The sequence below is a fragment of the Trichosurus vulpecula genome, chromosome 3 (assembly GCF_011100635.1).
Source record: "Trichosurus vulpecula isolate mTriVul1 chromosome 3, mTriVul1.pri, whole genome shotgun sequence".
Taxonomy (NCBI): domain Eukaryota; kingdom Metazoa; phylum Chordata; class Mammalia; order Diprotodontia; family Phalangeridae; genus Trichosurus; species Trichosurus vulpecula.
In genome coordinates, this window is record NC_050575.1 from 67,531,454 (window position 1) to 67,552,659 (window position 21,206).

The 21,206-nt window shown below is 40.4% G+C and overlaps 1 protein-coding gene across 1 annotated transcript in view; it reads left to right on the forward strand.

Moving 5' to 3' along the window:
• Positions 1-21,206, forward strand: part of ITK (IL2 inducible T cell kinase) — an 83,199-nt gene that overhangs the window by 44,663 nt on the left and 17,330 nt on the right. The window contains exons 6-9 of the mRNA XM_036753022.1: positions 650-801; positions 8,633-8,698; positions 11,161-11,215; positions 18,407-18,489. Of these exons, the coding sequence (XP_036608917.1) occupies positions 650-801; positions 8,633-8,698; positions 11,161-11,215; positions 18,407-18,489 (356 nt within the window). The remainder of the gene's footprint in view (positions 1-649; positions 802-8,632; positions 8,699-11,160; positions 11,216-18,406; positions 18,490-21,206) is intronic.

Here is a 21,206-nt window from a genome sequence, read left to right on the forward strand (position 1 = left end):
GGAATAAGCCCTGCCCACATCCTTTATCTTTGTTTTTTTGTCAAGTCCTCAGGTTTTCTGTAAATACCAATCCCCTCACCTCTTTATTTAAATTTAATTTTATTGTATTTTCATCTTTGAATTCTTTCCCTCCCACCTCCTCCTCCTCCATTGAGGAAGCCAGAAAAACAAAACCTGTTATAAACGTGTCCCTCACCTCCTTTCTTTGATCAAGATAGAGAATTCTGGAAATCCCCATTCAGTCCCACTACAGACCCTAGAGTGGAACTATGGGTATTAAATGGGGTACCGCAAAACCTAAGTATGGTTTGTTTCCATCTTAGGTGTTGGACATGATGATTTACAATACTGAGGTTCTATGATCTCAGAGGAAACTCTATACTGGTATAGCAGCCAGAGTGTGTCCCATTTCTTTGAGAAGAAAGCAAAAAGCCAATTACCTTCAAAGTGCCCCATGGTCCTGAATACGATGTTAAACCAACCGGAGCATTTGTAGATGGTTTTAGCTGATATCCAAATGCACTGTACAAAGTCTATTACTCTCATGTTGTCAGAAGATGGGTCTAAGTTCCAATTCACGGACTGGGTGACCACATTCAAAATCTGATCCTCTTGACCCTATCTTTATTTTGTTCTGCCCTCCTGACAGCGGTCGTTGAGAGAACCTGAAGAAGCCCTAGTCATTGCCTTATATGACTACAACACAAATGATCCCCAGGAGCTCACGCTACAAAGCAATGAAGAGTATTACTTGCTCGACAATTCAGAGATTCATTGGTGGAGAGTCCAAGATAAGAACGGGTAGAGTATCTTTTCAATCTGATTCCCAGGATCTGAGGTAGTAGAAGGGGAAGCTGGAATACTTCCTCTAATCCTACTAACTTTGATGACTATTTTGGATGTAGGGAAGACGATGGGAAGGAGTGGAAAGTAAAGGAGAGAGGGGGAAAGGAAAGAGAAAACAGAAAAGCAGAGTTGGAACTAGGGTAGTGCCACGGGGCTTCATCCAGAAAATTTAAAGGGCACTAACAGAATTTCATCCTCCGCATTGGCAGCCTGAAACCTCATACATTGCCCTAGGTATCCTAGGGTATGTTTCCTCATCCCAGCCCAGACCTGCCTTCCCAGCCAACTTCTGCCCTTCAGCAGCCTAAAAACCTCTTAATAGTCCATCCTGTTTCCTTGTCCTAAACCCCACCAGAGAAGAACTTCCTCCATCTTTCCCTGCCTAAAGGGCAAAAATTGCTAATCAAGGCTCTGTAAGAAGGGAAGAGGTTTGTTTCTTTCTCAGAAGTAGAAAAGCCCACCTTAAGCACTGAGTTGGCCCCTCTTTAGGCTGAAAGTTCCCTGGGTTTTTCCATTGACACCTGCAGTTTAAAGGTTTTGAAACTCATAACAGCCTTATTGAATCTGACTCTGGTCATATAAGTATTTGGGCACAGTTAAAGGTACACCACACAGAAAGGCAGTTGTTCTGGTGGAAAGAAAAAGGAATAGTGTACTGCATAGACTAGTGTGCTCTTCTTAACATAGTCATCAAAGGTATACTTCTGTTAATGTCTTCTTCTGAGGCTTCATGATATGGGGATGACAGTTCTTGAAAATGATGCTGATGGAGCACAAGTGCTGAGAGGTCCCTCAAAGTCTGGATGGCTTAGAAAACAGGCCAGATAAATGGTGGCCATCTGAGGATCAGCCTATGTATATGCAGAGAAATTCATAACCTCTAGCTTCCTCTCACGTTGACCTCGATACTTAGTGTTCTTATGTTATTGGATGGAGTATGGCAGCCCTGGAGGGTTCCTATAAGCCTACCAGTCTGTTGATTCTGGTAATGTCCAGTGTGAGGAGAGAGCAGGATGCCTGGGTGTGGCCCTCTCACTCTCTCACCCTAAGCACTTCCAGTGATGCCAATCATGAACCATCCATTGCCTGCCTATCCTGTGCAAACAGAGTTTGCCACAGAGGATACAAAGGGGTGGGAGTGGGTGGTTCCCTCAATTTCTTTTGACATTTCAAGGATAAGAAAGCACACCAGTTGTCCAGCAGTTATTAGAATTTTGGCATTAAAATATTGGAAAATCTCACATAATCCTCTCAAATATAAATAAATGACTAAAATTTGAAAATGGTATAAATTTGGGGATGTGTGTCGCTCAGATTTTAGCCCCTAGTTGACTTTTTACAAAGTGCCAAATAACATGTATTTGAAAATTTGTCTAAACTCTGGCTGTCCTTGTTTGAGACTTTTGCAGAGTTAAAAAGGCCATCAGAGGTCATCAAATAAAAGTCCTTTATTTTATAGATTATGAAACTGAGGCCAGATCATATTATTAGTACAGAAGAGTTCAAAGCCAGATCTTCTGACTCTTCACTAAGTGTTCACTCCTTGCTTCATAAACTCTTCAGACTCTCCTAGGTGAGATATTCTGAGCATGATCTATGGAAGCAATTCAAAATACTGAAAAACCAAGGGGGTGGGTGCCAAAAGACCCGAGGTCAAGGCAGCTATGTCACCATAAGCAAACTGCTTACAGTCTTGGAGCCTCAACCTCCTCATCTGTCTAATGGGGATAATAATGGTTGCCAGATTGGCCTCATTAACTATTTAAGAGCCCACCAGTTGTTAGCTTTTATGAACAACTGCTGCACACTTAAATTGTTAATGAGGCCAGCCTGATACCAGTTGGTTTTGCTATTATTTGGACATTTGGCTGAAATATTTTATGCATTATGAGTACTCTTTGGTTCTGTCAGGGGGTTTTCATCCAAGCAGAGGAAATTTGACATCAAAGAATGGCTATTTGTACAAAATGGCAAATTCTTATTTATTTTTGTTTTGAGTTTTAGGAATGAGAATCCACTTGCCTTTTTACTTTATTGGCTCTATGACCGTTGCCAACTCTGATCCTGATACAAACTTTAAAAAAAAAATTCATGATATTGTATTTGTAACTAAAACCAAACACCACGAATCTATTCTCCTGCATAACGATTGACAGCAGTGATCATTTAAGCGCTACCTTTTTCAGCAAAGTCAGCATCAATCAGACACCAATGGAGTGTTACCTATTGTTTGTTGGGAATGTTGTAGAGGCAAAGAGAAGGGAATAAACATTTACAGAGCACCAATTATGTTCCAGAAGCTGTGCTAAGAGCTTTTACAAATATTATCTCATTTTATTCTCACAGCAATTCTTCAAAGTGGGTGCTATTATCACCTCTACTTTACATTTGAAGAAACTGAGGTAAACAAAGGTTAAGGGACATTTAGCTAGTAAGTGTCTGAGGGCAGATTTGAATTCAGGTTTTAATGATGTCAAGCCCAGTGCTCCATCCAATGTACCACCAGCTGCCTGATGGGATTCATTCATTAAGGCAAGGGGTAGATGATATGATCTTCTAAGGTCCCTTCCAATTCTAACGTTGTACAGTGTTCCTATAGTCTGGACACATAGGCAAAAATGCATATTTTCAAGAAATGAAACGAATGAAATGTTCAACAACATTTTTTAATTGGAATATTAACAAATAATATCTTCAATATGATTTGCATCATTTGTGATACAAAGGTTGATGCGCTTTGCAAGATTCATGTGAACTCAATGCAGTAACTCCACATTTTCTATGTGTCCAGACTTTAGGAACACCCTGTATAGTTCTTTGACTCTGAAAGGATGGAAGACAAAAAATATACCAGTACAAGTTTGTGAACCCTAATATGAAACCTCTCTACTGATTCCATTCTATCCTGTCTTCCTCCGACAGATTACCCCCTACTGTTATCTCTACTGTATCACTCATCTTCAATCTCTCCATCTACTGGCTTCTTCTTTATTACCTACAAACATGCTCATGTCTTCCCCATCCTCAAAAAACCACCATTTGATCCTTCTATCCCTGCTGATAATCATCCTATATCTATCACGTCCTTTGTAGCTAAACTCTTTGAGAAGGTTGTACTTGGCAACATGGATGACTGGAAGAATTTGTCTTCTCATCATGAAGTCTGATATTATTAATGAGTCAGTAAAAAAAAGCATTTACTAAATGCTTTATATCAGGCACTATATAGTCCCTGCCTTCAGGAAACTCACATTCTAATGGGGGAAACATGCAAATAAGTAGATATATATGACATATTACAGAAAAGATGGTGTATAATCTCAGAGGGGAAGGCACTATAGGCTGAGGGAATAGGCTTTGAAGATAACGCTTTCTGCCCCATTTATTCAAATCATTTTTGCCTAAATGACTCGAATAACAGTCTCTGTTCCTCTGTATATAGCACATTGGAGGCACATAATAAATGCTTATTGACTGACTTAATATTTAAAGAGCATGAGGTGTAAGGTCAGCCAAGTACTTTCTTCACAACAAGCCTGACAGGCTGGTGGAGAAAGTAAATCCATCAAATGAATGAGATTAATCAGCTCACACAGGGTTACACAGCTTTAAGTGTCAGAGACAGGATTCAAACTCAGGTCTTCTGATTTAGGTCCAGAGCTTTCTTTTATACTCCTCACTCCTCCTCCTCCCTCTCCCTTTTCTTTTTCTTTCTCTTTCTCTTCCCCTCCTCTTTTTCCTCTCTGTCTCTCCCCCTTCCCCTTTCCCTCCCCTTTTGCTTTCCCTTTCTCTTGCCCTACCTTTCTTTTCCTTTTTCTCATCCTCTCACATCCTATTTTTTTTAAATTAATGTCTTTTGTCATTACATAAATCATTTCCACCCCCTCCCAAGCTTGTAACATCTTGTAAGAAAGAAAAATGGTTAAGCAAAACCAACACAGTTCCATGTTTGACAGGTTATGTAACATTCTGCACTCACAGTTCCCCACCTCTAAATTTACTGAAATGCTAATGTTTAATTCCTTCTTTCTTGTAAAATACTTGAAGGATAGGAATTGCTGTGCCAAAACAAAGCCCTTGGACGTTCAGCCTTCCTGTGGTGGAAGCAAGCTTTAACTCTGGCTCTAGCCATTCTACAAGAGGCAGCTATATGGCACAATGGAGAGAGTGCTGAGCCTGGAGTTAGGAAAACTTTGAGTTCAAATGTGACCCCAAACACATGCTAGCTGTGTGACCCTGCAAAAGTCACTTAACTTCTGTCTGCCTCAACTGTAAAATGGGAGTGATAGAACCAATCTCCAAGTGTTGTTCTGAGGATCATATGAAATAATATTTGTAAAGTATTTAGCATAGCGCCTAGCACATAGTAGGCAATTAATAAATGTATATTCCCTCATGTACATATTATCACTTTTGGTAGAATGTAGAGTTCTAAAATATAATCATGTGTACTGTTTGTCTCTCTAACTGGACTGAAAGCTCTTTAAAACCAGGAAGTGTTTTTTGTACTTTTACATATCAAATCCAGTCTTACTTACTAGCTATGTGACCCTACACAAGTTACTTAACCTCTGCCTATCTGTTTCCTCAACGATAAAGTGGGATAATGATAACAGCTACCTTGTGGGGTTGTGGTGAGGATGGAATGAAATAATATTTGTAGTACACCTAGTACAGTACCTGGTACATAGTAGGCACTTAATAAATGCTTGTTTCCTTCCTACAAAGTTATTCTCAGTTTTTGAACAAAATGAAAAGCAAAGCTAGTCCCCTGAAGAGTTAAACCTCAACAGGTAGATGAAACCATCTTATCTCCCAAAAGGCTTCTATGTAGAGATCTGACATTTTCTGCCACATCCATTTAAAACATGTCATTAAAAAAAGGAATTCAAGATGCATTTTCCCTTTGGGGAGGGTAATTGAGGTAGGGGAATGAGACTTCCAGGGAAAAGAGGATCAGATTCAGTCAGAGGACCTGAGTTCTAATCTCAAGTAGTAACCTGTGTGAGCTTAGACACATCACTTCTCTGTGACTTGGTTTCCTATAATTTACTATACATTTAAAACACTATTTCCAGGACATAATGAGTCATGAGCCTGTTCCTTACATCAAGTTTTCAACCCAATCTTATAGGAGATGGAGATAGTGCTTAGATCAAAACCCACGGTTTAAGAGGTTATGTGAGTCAGTGACTAGGCAACAGACCACAAAGACCCAAAATTAAAGTTTTGCTTTGTAGTTAAGTTGCAGAGGAAGGCTATGTTAGTATCATTTTCTTCATGTCTAAACTCCAACAACCTGAGTGTAGTGGGATAAATGGCCCCTAACTAAAAGGGAATGACTGAGAGAAAGGTTGAATCTAGTCATACGCAGAGGAAGAGAGGCTGTTATTTAGGTCATTTAAGCAAAAAAAAAAAATTTTTTAAAAATCCATCTTTCCTTCAATGATTTGAATAAATGGGGCAGAAAGCATTATCTTCAAAGCCCTGTTCCCTCAGCCTACAGTGCCTTCCCCTCTGAGATTATATTCCAACTTCTCTATAATATATATATATGTATATTATATATATATATATATATATATATTCACATGTTTCTGCCATTAGAATGTTTCTCAAGGACAGGGTTTGTATAGTGTCTGGTACAAAGTACTCAATACATACTTTTTTTTTACTAACTGACTAATAATATCAGACATCACAATGAAAAGGCAAACTTTTGGGGCAGCTATGTGGCACAGTGAGTAGAGCACCAGCCCTGGAGTCAGGAGGACCTCAGACACTTGACACACTTACTAGCTGTGTGATCTTGGGAAAGTCACATAACTCCAATTGCCCTGCCTTCCCCCCTTCAAAAAAAAGGCAAAATCTTTCAGTCATCCATGCTGCCAAGTAACTGGATGTTTAATATAAAAGGAAAAATGTGTTATAACAGAAAACACTGGCCATTAGCTGTAAAACAAATGGTTTCCTCCTTTGCGCCTCAGTGTCCTTATTTGTAAAATGAGGGGTTAGACTAGATAATCAATAAAAAGATACTAGATGAGGCAGCTGGGTGATGCGATAGATAGAGCAGGGGCCCTGGAGTCAAGAGGACCTGAGTTCAAATCCAGCCTCAGACACTTGACACGTACTAGCTGTGTGACCTTGGGCAAGTCACTTAACCCCAAATGCCTCACCAAAAAAAAAAGAATACTACTAGAGACAGCTACATTGTGCAATGAATAGAGAGCTGGCCCTAGAGTCAGGAAGATGGGAATTCAAATCCAGCCTCAGAAATTTGCTAACTGTGTGACCCTGGTAACGTTAACTTCTGTCTGCCTCAGCTTCCTTTTTTATAAAATGAAGATAATAGTTTTCCTAACTCCAGGCTCAGCACTCTCTCCATTGTGCCATATAGCTGCCTCTTGTGGAATAACTTACCTCCCAGGGCTATTGAGAGGGTCAAGTGAGATAATATTTATAAAGTGCTTAGCACAATAGAGTAGATGTCTGATAAATGCCTATTCCCTTCCCTCTAGCAGGTTTCCTTCTCCATGGAAGGCTTTGGAGAGCCAGGCTATTTCTGTTAAATTCTTTAAGTGACTGTTCTCCATCTAATGCGCACAGTCAGATGATTGTACCTCTGATTCTACCCAGAAGAGATTCTCTGATTCAGGATAAGCTTTATTCATTTCTCACTGTCAAGATTAGGGAGAGCTTTAAATTAGGGCTCACAATTATTGACTGAAATCTTCTGTGAACTGTGGTTGGAAAATCACTTTTTTATGTTTTAATTCTGCTTCCTGAATGCAGACTTTTGGCACTGATGTGGAAAAAACAATTATCACAAAAAATTTCCATAAGGAAAAAGGAAACTAATTAAAATTTTTTTTCCAGTAGAGGAAATTTCACAGTGAGCAAGAAGAAAGGCTATCTGAATAAAATATCAAATTCGTATTCATTCTTGTTTAGGTGTTAGCAGTGGTAATTCACTTTTCTTTAACCAGTTTGATCCTGTTATGGTTGCCATTTCTGATTATGATGCAAAGCTCTCTCATATTCAGGATGTTACATACATGGCCAAATCAATATAATGAAACTATATAATAATAACTATATATAATATTATTTGTATTATATATTAAATATTACAATAACTATATATAAAATATACATGTATGTATATGTATATACACACATATATTTTTTAAACCTACTTTTTCTTCATAGAGTCCATGAATTTCAAATTTTCTTTTGGTGCAATATTGTTCAGGCATGAGCTAGATTAATGATTTCTGAGGTCTCTTCCAATCTGTGATTTGAATCTGTGATGATGCTGTTCTAAGTGTGGAATTTCAACCAACAGTCAGAAAATGAGAGGATATTTAGGACAAGAGGGCCTTTCTGGAGTTCCTGAAATCACAGTCCTACTTCTGGAGGAGACCATCCCCAGAGGTCTGATCTGTTATAAGCTAGGATTGCCCAAGCTCAGACTTATGGAAAGTTTTAAGGGCAAGAGCTCATAAATGGACCCCTCCCACCAGAATCCCTTCTACCTTTTGGGAGAGGTCAATCTACATACATCGTATCCCCATTCCAATACCCCAATATTAGGTAATACTACCCCACACTGGCAAAATGCTACCCCCTTAGGCAAATCAATCCTATTCTCTAGATCTCAGCTTCCTCATTTGTAAAATATAGGAGTCACTGGATCATGTCTATGCTATTTTCCAGCTCTATGATTCTAAAATTAAAGACAGGCATTTCTGTAATTGGCTAACCACAGCTCATGTTTTAACAGGCATGAAGGATACGTGCCAAGCAGCTACCTGGTAGAGAAATCGCCAAATAACCTGGAAACATATGAGTAAGAGGATATTATTTGATTCTTGTGACTTTGTAATTTGATATATACAGGTTACTTTCCTAAGTGCTTGTGGGTGGGGGAGGGAGGTAGGGCTATACTTTGAAGGTTCTTCCACTCAACCTTCAAATGTATATCTAAATGAAATTGCTTTAAAATGAACAGACAGCTTTGAAGGGGGAAAGAAGTCACAATAGAGGAGTAAGAGGTATTTGTGTAGAAGGCAGAACCAGCCCTTTGCCCTGGTGATGGAGAAGAGGAACAGGGCAGAACAAGGTGCAAGGTGTAAGAAGATCATGTACTGACTGCATAAATTATTTCTGCTCCTGTCCCCATGTCCCAAGCCACTCTCAATTCAGCCTCTAAAAATGTGAGTCCTTCTAAGTCTTATCACCCTGACTCCTCATATTCAAGGGATGGCCCTGCTTGAATGAATGGATTGTGCTATGTTTCTGTGGGAAGGGCAGAAGACATGTTGGATGGGCCAGAATTATTGGTTGCCCTTGAGAAAGTGAGAAGAAAATTACAGAAAAAATCCATAAAAATAGACCCTTGGCACAACTCAGATTCCAGATGGTTCCCATGCAATGCTTTCAAAGCAAAAAATCATTTCTATCAAGTGTGCCTAGATTGTGGAAGAAACAGTAAGAGTATTCTTTCCTAACAACCATTTAGAAGACTATACATGGATATTAATTCAGGGGAAGTGATGACCACTTTCCGCCATCCTCCATCTCCAGCTGAATGTTTCACAATTTATAACTGTATGGCACAAAGTACTTGCCTTCTGAAAGAGGCTAGAGATGTCAGTAGAATACAGACTAATGAAAACTGCTATTAAATCATTATGGCTCCTGACAATCCAGATAGAGATGTTATTTGTTGCTGAAATTCTGATAGCATGAGCAGAGAAGCATAGTAATGAGAAAATATGGGTATCATTTCCTGAAGGGTCTCTTACCCTTGGACCTAATATTATACTGACTGGCAGTGGTATGTATGTGTTGTGTGTGTGTGTGTGTGTGTGTGTGTGTGTGTGTGTGTGTGAATATATCCTACTAACATGGGCCATCAACTCCAAGGATATCTGGAATAAAAGAGCAGAAAACATTTGGCATATTTGAGTAAAATAACAATATTCTGTTTGCCACCAAATACCTCCAAGAGGTCTGAGGGAGTTATTCCAACTCTAAATCCTGTTGGTTTTTTATTTTCCTCTTTGTCCATGATTGAAAAATCTTAATGAAAAGTGAGAAGTTCCGTCAACCACTCAGGTATTATGTCTGTACAAAGACAAACACTCCAAGACTTAGAAACATCTGTATGTCTTTTCTTTCTCATGCTTCACTTTATGTTGGCAGGATCTATTTCTACACAGTAAGTATAGAAGCAGACACCTTGATGGCCTTGGGGATGTGGTGGCCATTAAGATGCCCCAAATATTGAGATTCAACCTTCACTCAATCCACCAAAGCCACATTCAGACTGTCAAATTGACTTAATCAATTTGGGTGGTTGGGGGTTTGTTGGGGTTTTTTTAGCCTAAGTATTCAGACTTGTTACCTGATTGACAGCTGTAGTCCCACGCAGATTCTAATGTATAAGTTCTTTGTAAATAGAATTTCCATCTATATTAATGTTCATATTGACTATGAAATATTCCATGTTAAGTGATGATCCCTGCCCCAACTCTCTTCTTCCCTGCCACCATAGCTTACTCAAGAGAACAAACTTTAGGGCTATTGAATCAATGTGTTTTATTTTGTTTTCATGTTTGGTCCCAACCTATGATTTCATCAGTGTAGGAAACTCTCAGTGAATATAAGCTCTCTCTACCAAAGCAAACCAACTCTTGTTCTTTACTTTATCATCTTAAAGAGTTCCTTGGGAGCACTGAGAGGTTGCGTTGACAACCAGAGTCTCAGAGCCAGTATGTGTCAAAGATGGAACTTGTAAACTTCCTGACTTCAAGGCTGGCTCTCTATCCACTACTCTTGTTGCCTCTCCCACCTGTTTTCATAGTTAGAAATTCCACCCTATTTCCATCCCCAATTCATCTGTTTTTTTCCTTTTGTTGCTCTTTAAAAGAATATACTGAGACACAAGCAAATATTTTTATCAGTATTTGAGTCAATGGTAGATCCAGCCTGAGTCTCTAAGTAAAAAATATGATTATTGCTATTTTAAAAGGCTATTTTATAGCCATTTAATTTGCATTAATGTTTTGAGCAGCCCCAGGAATCATCCCACATATAACCACCCACGGCGTTCTGAAATGAAAAGTAACATAAGAAAAATTAAATATTATATCATATGTGAAGGTATTATATATTTTGTCTGTTGTGTTTGGGGAAAACTGATGAAAGAATAAGAACATATTATTTTTCTGTCCTGATCCTTTTTTATAATTATATAGTTAAGTTTTCCACAATTCAGATGACAAGGACTTTTTAAACTACTTTCAGGTGGTACAACAAGAGTATCAGTCGAGACAAAGCGGAAAAGCTCCTCTTAGATGAGGTAAGTGCAGTGACCCTGGCAATGGACTTGGGCAAAAAAGGGAGATTGGTTTCCTTCTGCTTTGTGATTGACCGGAAAGGGATAAATTGATTCCCTGGGTTAATGCAATCATCTCCCTTCACGGCAAGTATAATGCGTGCTTGCATGCTATATAGTACAAAGAGAACACTGGCCATGTAACTGGAGGACCTGTGTTCAAATTTCACTGTTGCTGCTTACTAGTTATATGACTCTGGGTGAGTCACTTAACCTCATCTGTAAAAAGAGGGGGCTGGCCTAGATGATCTCTGAGGTCCTTTTCAACTCTAGCTTTACGATCCTATGAAAATCAACGGGGCTGGTCTTCTGTGTTGCGCTGCTGTGGATTAGTGGCCAATCTTTACGGCCGTGATGGGCCTGAGTAACTACAGATGGGCCAGGGTGAGCTGCATGTGATTTTGCTGAATCATAGACTTTTTTTTCTGACTACCGTCATAACTGTAGCCACATCTAAGTGGCTATTTCTCAAATCCTGGCTGAGAGCCCAGTGAAGAAATGTTGACTGGCTTCAGGCTATTGGGACAGAATCAGTATGGTTGCTTGAGTGAGTCAGAAGACACTAGGAGTCAGGAGACATTAACTCGATTCCCAAGCAATAGTGTAGCGGATTTGAAGTCAGAGGGACTGGGTTCAAATTCTGACTTTGCTGCTTACTATGTGACATTGGACATACTTATTCTCTCTGGGACTCAGTTTCTTCAACTGTAAAATAAACAGATTGTATTAGAGACAACTAGGTGATAACAGTGAATAAAGCAGGACCAGGAGTCAGGAAGTTCAAATCCTGCCCCAGACATTTACTAGCTGTGTGATCCTCTGTTTTTTAACCTCTGTTTACTCAGTTTTCTCAGCCAAGAAGTGGAGATATTAATAGCATCTACACCCCAGAGATGCTATGAGGATAAAGTGAGATATTTGTAAAGCATTTGGCAAATTTGAATGCTAGCTGTCATTATTAGATGGCCTCTAAGGTAATTTCCAGATCTAGCATTTCATGATTCTTCACTAGAATCAAGGAACTTTCAAGAATGATGATCAGGATCTTGGACTAGAATCATAGGAGTATGTATTGATTAAGGATAAGGAGGCAGGTTGTAATGTTGTTCCACCAGCACCGAACCACCATTGCCCTCAGACCACAGTGGAAATAGGTCAGGACTCTGAGTCTAAGAGGGAAAGGAAGGGAAGGGGAGGGGAGAGGAGAGGAGGGGAAGGAAAAAGGAAGGGAGAGGAGGGGAGGGGAAGAGGAAGAGAGAAGAGGAGAGTAGGGTAGGGGAAGGGGAAGGAGAAGGAAGAGAAAGGAGGGGAGGGGAAAGTAGGGAGAAGAGAAGGGGAGGGGAGGGGAGGAGAAGAGGAGGGGAAGAGAGAGAAGGAGACACAAGGGGAAATTCCTAAGGTCCTTTTAATATTCTAAAACTATAAGACTATATGATATAGAACAGTGATTCTCAAAATGTGGCCCATAGGCCCCTGGGTATCCCTAAAATATTTTCATTGGGTCTGTGAGGTCAAAACTATTTTCATAACAATACTAAATGTTTTCATTTCTGATATGGTAAGTGACGATGGATATAACTCACATAAACAAAAACTCTTTGGGGTCCTTAATAATTTTCAAGTGTAAAAGAATCCTTAAACTAAAATATCTGAGAATCCCAGGTATAAACTGTAAGACCCTTTTGGCTATTTATACTTTTAATTATAAAAATTTGGAGAAGGAAAGAGTCAAGATGGGCTGGAGTAGTTTTGAAAGGTTTCAAAGTAGGCTAGAATTTACACTGGGCTTTTGATGATGTGGAAGGAGACCTAATCTTTCCTTTAGGTCACATATGCTCAGAACTTGTACACACAATTTCTGCCGTAGTGAAATCTTACTAATTAGAACTAATTAGGAGGAAGACAAAATTAGTAACAAATCTGAACTATGAGGATTAGGGGAAAGGACTGAGTGTGTTTAGCCTAGAGAAAAGAAGATGGCTCTACCACGTCTACTCTACTATTTAAAGGGCAATCGTGTGGAATGAGAGGTTATACTTGCTCTGCTTAGATAGTCCCAAAGGGCAGAGTAATGAGGAGAGGTTACAGAGGGGCTGATTTCATCTTGAAGCAACAGTAGTCCTCAATTACCTCCGAGGTAACACAGGTAGCAAGAAGTAGGGATGATATCTGAATGAAGATCCTCCAACTCCAAAGCCAGTGTTATTTCTTTTCCATCAAAGCACCAGCCTAGACCTGAGATTTCTGAACCTCAGTTTCCTCATCTATAAAGTGGGAATCATAGTACCTGTAGTGGGGTGGCTGGGAGACTTGAATGAGATTATGTGTGTAAAGCACTGTGCAAACATGAAAGTACCCTATAAATGTAAGAAGAATAAGCATTAATACTGTTGATAGTTTCTTTGGCCAATCCTTTTTTCAAACATCCATAGGTATCCATAGGTGCAAAGGTAAACTTCAGTCCAACCCCTTCTGGGTTTAGCAACAATTCTATAATAGTGGAAACTAAACCAGCATATTCTATCTTAAAAAGTAAATGTTTCTTTGTAATTGTTCTTGGTTTGTTTACTCTCCGTGTGTATTTAATATCTTTAATTAATTAATATTTAATATCTGCCAAAAGAGACTATACAATAAGGCCAGAGACTAGTTCTTTACTTTCTTTTTTTAAAAACTTTCCGGAGCATTCAATATAGATAGGCCCAGTGATGATCATTCAGGAAGAGCCTAATAAGTGCCCAAGTGACTGGTAGCAAGTTCTGAGCCAATCAGAAGCAGTCACAATGATCTCTCTCTCTCTCTCTAGAAGAACGAAAGGGAAACATACACAGAACACAGTATGCACCTGCTGGACCAGGGGAAGGGGACAGGATGTAGATCAGTCATTGCTATCATACCCACCCTCAAAGTCACCTTCGAATCCAAAGGACAGTGAAAAGTCAATACACTTGTAAATACATACCCCAAACATAGCTGGCTTTTCCTAGGCTGAGGAAAAACAGTGAAAGAAATGATTAACTTTGAAAGTTAATAGTTTGACATGGATCCTAAAGCCATAGAGGTAAAACAAACTTAGAGGGCACCTAATCTGAGCCCACCCCTCACTTTACAAACAGGAAACTGAGACCCAGACAGGTTAAGTGTCTTAATTAAGGTTACACCAGTAGTAAATGGCAAGAAATGGATTCAAATTCTCATTACAAACTAACATAAAAAATAGGTGTTACTTGAAGTAACAATGGGGGAAATTGGTAGAAACTGATTCCAGAAAGCATAAGAACCAATGGCTAGAAACTGGGGAATCGGGGGTGGGGATGATTGGAGCAATTTTGGCTTAACAAGTGAAAGATCTTCCTATCAATAGACGTCACACCACCCCTCCCCCCACCCACCCCCCTAGTGAAACTGGGCTCTTCATCTGTAGAACATTTTACACAGAGGCTTGATGACCACTAGTAAGGGGACATCGTAGCAGGAGTTCCTTTATTAAATAAGAGTCGGGGCTAATTAATATGACAATTGTTCAGTCGTTTCAGTCATGTCCGACTCTTCTTGACCCCTTTGGGGTTTTCTTGACAAAGATACTGCAGTGGTTTGCCATTTCCTTTTCCAGTTCATTTTGCAGATGAAGAAACTGAAGCAAACAGGGTTAAGTGATTTGCCCAGGGTCCCACAGCTAGAAGATGAGTCTTCCTGACTCCAGGCTCAGCCCTGTATCCACTGCCCCACCCAGCCCCTCTGTCTATATATACTCTGGTAACCAAGGCCCTCTCTGAGTGGCAGTCATGAAGGAGGACTCTTTTTGAGGCCATAAAATCTTAGTAGTTTAGACTTCTGAACTCCTCGAAGGAAGTATGCGGGTTTGTCATAGGCTGGCTCACTCACGTTCCCCAGAACTGTGGCTCTATCTGCTGTTTTTACCCTCTGACCAATATTTCCTGTCTTTAAGACTGAAGGTTACTCAGAGCAGCAGCCAGGAGGAGACACAGCAGCAGATTCTATCAGGTACAAAGCACCAGTCTCAGCAGTCCAAGCTGATGTGATATAAGCCTTCAGCTGCTAATCAAGAAAGGACCAGCGTTTTCTATATTAGTAGAACCAAACAACTCACCTATTGACTAAGGCCATCATTTCTTCAGAGAAACAACGGCTTCTTTTTAAAAACAATCTTCATGGCATTAGAAAAGTAATTTCTGCCTCCCTCTGTGCCTGTATTAGGCACACAATCTTCTGGCCTAACAAACTGATGGTTCACAAACTTCACAGATAGCTAGATGACCAGTTAAAACCCAAGTGTAGATGCATCTGTTACTATTTTCTCTGCTGGAGAGTCCATGCTGCCCCTTAGTAACTGAAACACTCCACCTAGGAACTTAATAAGGGTGGTTGGGGAGCCCCGCCCCACCTTGTATGGGATCCAGTCATCCATCTAGTCCTCCCTTGCTAACATAGAAGGACTGGCTGACCCTAGGCAAAATTTTAAAGAAAGTCACTTTTTTCTGCTGGTGGGTCTTCCTTCTCTCTCTTTCTCCCCAGCCTGAAATCTATGGTCCTTAACAGCTCTCTGCTTCTCTACTGTCAAAGCCTACTCCCAAAGAAAGGTTCTGATGAAGCCATTTGGGGAAGGGGGAATAAACATTTATTAAGTGCCTACTATGCACCAGGCACTTTTACAAATGTTATCTCATTCATTCCTCACATTCACCCTGTGATATAGGAGCTGTTTTTATCCCTACTTTATAGTTGAGGAAAATGAGGTTAAATGACTTCCCTAGGGTGTCTAAGTCTAGATTTGAACTCAGCTCTTCCAGACTTGAGGCTCAGCTGCTCTATCCATCTTGCCAGCTAGCTGCCTACTTATACTGATGTTTACATAAGTGATAGGTTTTAAAGCATGATACCCTCCTCCAGAGAATTATAAAATTTCCTCAAGAACAAACCAAAATGTAGCACTAGTAGATGAATAATTAAAAATCTTTGAACACGTCCATATGATTTGCACAGAACCACCCAGAATACCAGGGTTGCGTGGTTCCTCGGCGACCATGCAGCTGAACACAGAACTGGATAAGAATTTCCTCTACCACCTCCCCAACAAAAAGTCATCCAGGCTTCACTTGAAAACTCTAAATGATGGGGAGCCCATTCTCCCGAGGCAGCCCATTCTATTTGGGGGGAGCCCAAATTTTTAGGCAGTTTTTCTTTCTGTGGAGCAGAAATCTACATTTCTGCTACTACTTCTGCTTGCTCCCAGTCTTTCCCTCCAGAGCAAAGCTTCTTAATGTGGGATCTGAGCACTTGAATTTTTCCCCCTATTTTAATAACTGCATTTCAATAAAATTGTTTTCCTTTATGATGCTATATATTTTATTTTATGTATTTACAAACATTATTTTACCTCAGTTTCCCCACCTGTAAAAAGGGAATAGCAACAGCACCTACCTCCCAGAATAAGGATGAAGTGAATTAATATTTTTAAAGCACTTTGCAAACCTTAAAGTGGTATAATTATGTTTATAATAATATAACAATTATAGGACATATAATAATATATCATTATATAATTAGATCAATATATCATATAATTATATTTATGTAATTTATAACATTAGATCATACACATTCTCATAATAATATTATGCTATAATAATATTATTGTCATTACCATTATTCTCACTATAGAGGATAGCGATCAGGCCAAATTTGAAAGCAGGTAAGCTCTGTCTTTTGCTGGGACTCTGTGCTCATTTCCTTCCTAACCTGGCCCCTGGAGGATAAACCGATGATGTGACTTCATATGCGATACCCCCTTCCAGGAGTATGTGCAACTGGCTGGGGCCAGATGCCTTAAGAAATGAGTATCTAATGGTAGCGTTTCAGAAATCAATGAGCCTGTGGAGGCAGTATTGAGGGAGTTACCTTTCTGGTACCCATAAGGGCAAAAATGTTCCAACCAATCTCTCAGCCCCCTTCCAATAAGCAGGGCTCTGTGTCAGATTGCAGGAAGACAATCTATTTCCTGGCTTGTCACCCAGGCAGTGTGATACAACATAAAGAAACATTCATTTAAATCCAGGCTCTTTGTCTTACTCCTGGCTTGTTTACAGAGGGATAGTGTGAATTACAGTTGGACTTAGGAAGACTTAGGCAAATTGCTTAACCCCTGTGGGCCTCAGTTTCTTTATCTGTAAAATGGAGACAAAAATACCAGCAATGCCTACTTCTTGGAGTTGTTGTGAAGCTCAAATGAGATAAAATTTGGAAAACACTATGAACTTTAAAGGGCAATATAAATGTCAGTTATATTATTAGTTTTATGGCTTTGAATAAGTCATTTAACTTTTCATAGCTTCAGTTTCCCCCGTGATTAAGAAAAAAGGATGAACGAACAAGTATTTATTAAATGTTTACTATGTGCCAAGCCCCTGCTCTCAGGGGCCTCACACTTGACTTTGGAGAGACCACAGATAAAAGAAAGTTCAGCCGAGAGCAGATAGAAAGGCCTGGAACCCCAAAGGGGGCACCGGAAAGGAGGATGACAAAGCCCCAGGCTTCTTAGGTTACAGTAGTAAGTGATATGACAGCATCCAGGGTCTGGAGGTTGGTAGAGGAAGGGCAGATGATAAGGCCTGGTGGTCCTCTAGCTCATTAGAAGGAATAGAATTGACTATTCCCATCTCATCCAAGTGGCATCACCAATCCCGACTGGGCACTGGGCATCAAGGAAGGGGAAGAGGGGAAGCCACCCTGAGTGAAGGCTTATATTTCTCCCACTTAACAACCCAAATGGGTCCTGGGCAGCAAAGGAAGAGGGGCAGGGGCAGAAGGAAGGCAAGGATGAAGGACTAGATTAGAAGATGTCTAAGGGTCCTCTCTAGCTTGCACTACCCACTTCACAGGGTTGTGGTGTGGATCAAATGAGATAAAGTATATAAAATGCTTTATGGACTTTAAAGCCTTGCATCAATGCAAGTTACTATTATTCTGCCTTTGTAGACTACCAGCGCGGAGCCACAGTTAACCTGCTTCAAGCTTTATTCTAGTTCCTATGAGAGCTGTGGCTTCTTCAGAGTGTCTGAAGGCAAGGCTGCACATGAAGCTCATTGGTTTCCAGTGATTGGTGGCTAATCTCCATTTATTCTGCAATTCTTACAGGGCAAAGAAGGAGCCTTCATGGTGAGGGACTCTAGGACGCCAGGAACATACACTCTTTCTGTTTTCACCAAGGCAATCTTAAGGTACAGTATGCAGAGCTGCAGTTAGGGATTCTTGATCTTGGTGGCCAATTCAGTTTTTGATGGGGAGGACAGTGTGTCTCTGGTGCAGATATGCTGGGAGAGGGGCCGGTCCATTCCCCAGAGAATATAGCCCATGCCCCTGCGGCAAAGCTGATATTCCTCACCCTCAACCCGCCCTGGGAGAAGGTGGCAGGCAGAGGGAAGGAGGAAATGTCTAGCCATGCTGATGGGCTGAGTCCTCCAAAAGGTAGAAGCGTTAGGGCTGTATCCCAGTGAGATATTAAAAATGGGGGGAAAGACCCATGTGCACAAAAATATTTATAGCAGCTTTCTTTGTGGTGGCCAAGAACTGGAAGTTGAGGGGGTACCCATCAATTGAGGAATAACTGAACAAGTGGTATATGACTGTAATGGAATACCATTGTGCTATAAGAAATGTTGAGCAGGCCAACTTTAGAAAAACCTGGAAAGACTTGTATGAACTGATGCTGAGTGAGGGGAGCAGATCCAGGAGAACATTGTACACAGTAACAGCCACAGTGCGAGAGGACTGACTTTGATAGATTTAGCCCTTCTTAGCAATGCAAGGACCTAAGACAATTCCAAAAGACTAATGATGGAAAATGCCATCCACATCCAGAGAAAGAACTATGGTGTCTGAATGCAGAGTGAAGCAGACTATTTTTTTTGGTTTGTTTTTGTTTTTTGTTTTGTTTTGTTTTTTCTTTCTCATGGTTTTTCCCATTCATCATAATTCTTCTATACAGCATGACTAATGTGAATGTCTAACAGGGATGTATATGTAGAGCCTATATCAGATTGCAGGCCATCTTGGGGAAGGAAGGGGGAAGGAGGGAGAGAAAATATAAAATTCGTGGAAGTGAATGTTGAAAACCAAAAATAAATAAATTAACTAATAAAAAAAATGGAGACGAAAACTGCAAGACCCATGTGGGGAGGAAAAGAATCTTCTCTCCACCTGCACCTCCCCATGCAACTCCTCCCACCCTTGCTAGCCTGTGGCAACAGCCCGGGGTGAAAAACTCTAGTCCTGGAATAGTTCTGTTCTGAGAGTACACCCGGCTGTTTCAGATCAACACCTCAGCCAGAGGCAAGTCTGAAATGTGTGATGATGATAACAGGGGTGAAAGGGAGGGTGAAAAGAAAACAAAGTTCTTAGAAAGTATAATCTCTAGTCTAGAGTGGATAATCTGTGTCTCCTCCAATGTGGTTCCTGGTCATCCCTAGCAATAAGTGACAGGAACATTATTATCTGGGCCGCTCCTGCTTAAAGCATGGATTCTGACTAGGGTTGAAACTAAAGTCCAACGTAGGTAGAATCTTGAAACAAGGGATACAGGAACTGAAAGTCTTTACCACTCTATTTTCTCATCCTCTTTAAAACTCTTCATCAACCTAGTTAAAAAAAATGTGTTAAACTCTGCTGATGTTTCTCCTCTGAGATGATTCTAAGCAGATTGATTGCCTTCTGGAAATAGAAACCAAGGGAACTCAGATGGTGTGAAGAGGCCTGTGCTAGGCATCGTGGGAGATACAGGGGAAGGGAAGGGAATAAGTGTTTGTTCAATACCTATGAAGAGTTGGCACTGCTCTAAGCGCTTTACAAATATCATCTCATTTGACTCTCACAACAACCCTGGGAGGTCGGCGTTATTAATATCATAGCCATTTTACAGAAGAGGAAACTAAGACAAACAGAGAATTTTTTTAAGTGACTTGCCCAGCAAGCAATTGTCTGATGCTAGATTTGAACTACAAAAGTACAAAATGTACTCCCTGATGTTGAGGACCTTTCAGTCTGGTTAGAAAGACAAACAACACACAGAATCGGAGAGCACATGTTAAACTATCTGGTGCTGACTAGTAGTATAAAAGGATTTCAGAAAAGGACCACAGGATCATGGAGGTCCGGCTAGAAGAGATTTTAGCGACCCCCTCATCCAGTCCCATTATTTTGCAGAGGAGGAGGCTGAGACTTAACGAGGGGGAGCTTCATGTGAGCTAAATAAATCAGAAAAGACTTCTTGAGGAGGCGGGATTGGTGCTGTGAGGGTAGGACTAAGACACATAAATAGTGGAAGAAGGAGGGTTTTCCAGGCAAGACAAACTGTGCCAGCACAAAGAAGGGAATAAACATGGCATGTGCAGGGCAGGATGAGGAAGGGGACCAGCCTGCACATGGAGCTATAGGTTTGGGTCCAGATCCAAGCTCTTGAGGAGGGAGTAACCTGAACCAATGCACACCAACAACTGCTCTGAAACTAGTCTTAGAGGGTTGCTTGAGGAATTGAGAAGTTAAATGATGTGTCCAGTGTCACATAATAAGTATATGTCAGAGGTAAGGCATGAGCCCAGGTCTTTCTTTTTAGAGGTGTCCAGGTAGCCCAGTGGATAATTCTGGGTCAGGACTTAGGAAGACCTGAGTTGAAATCCTACCACGGACACTTCTTAGTTACATGACCCTGGACAAGTCACTTAACCTTTGTCTTTTGTTTCCTCAACTGTCAAATGGGGATAATAATAGCACCTACCTCTCGGGGTTATTGTGAAGATAAGATAAATTGATATCTTTAAAGGCCTTAGTACAGTGCCTGGCACATAATAGGTGCTTAATAAATGCTTATTTCATTTCTGACTCTGAGGTTGGCCCTCTAATCATTACTCCATACTATGCTGCCTTGGTATTTCAGAGTGGA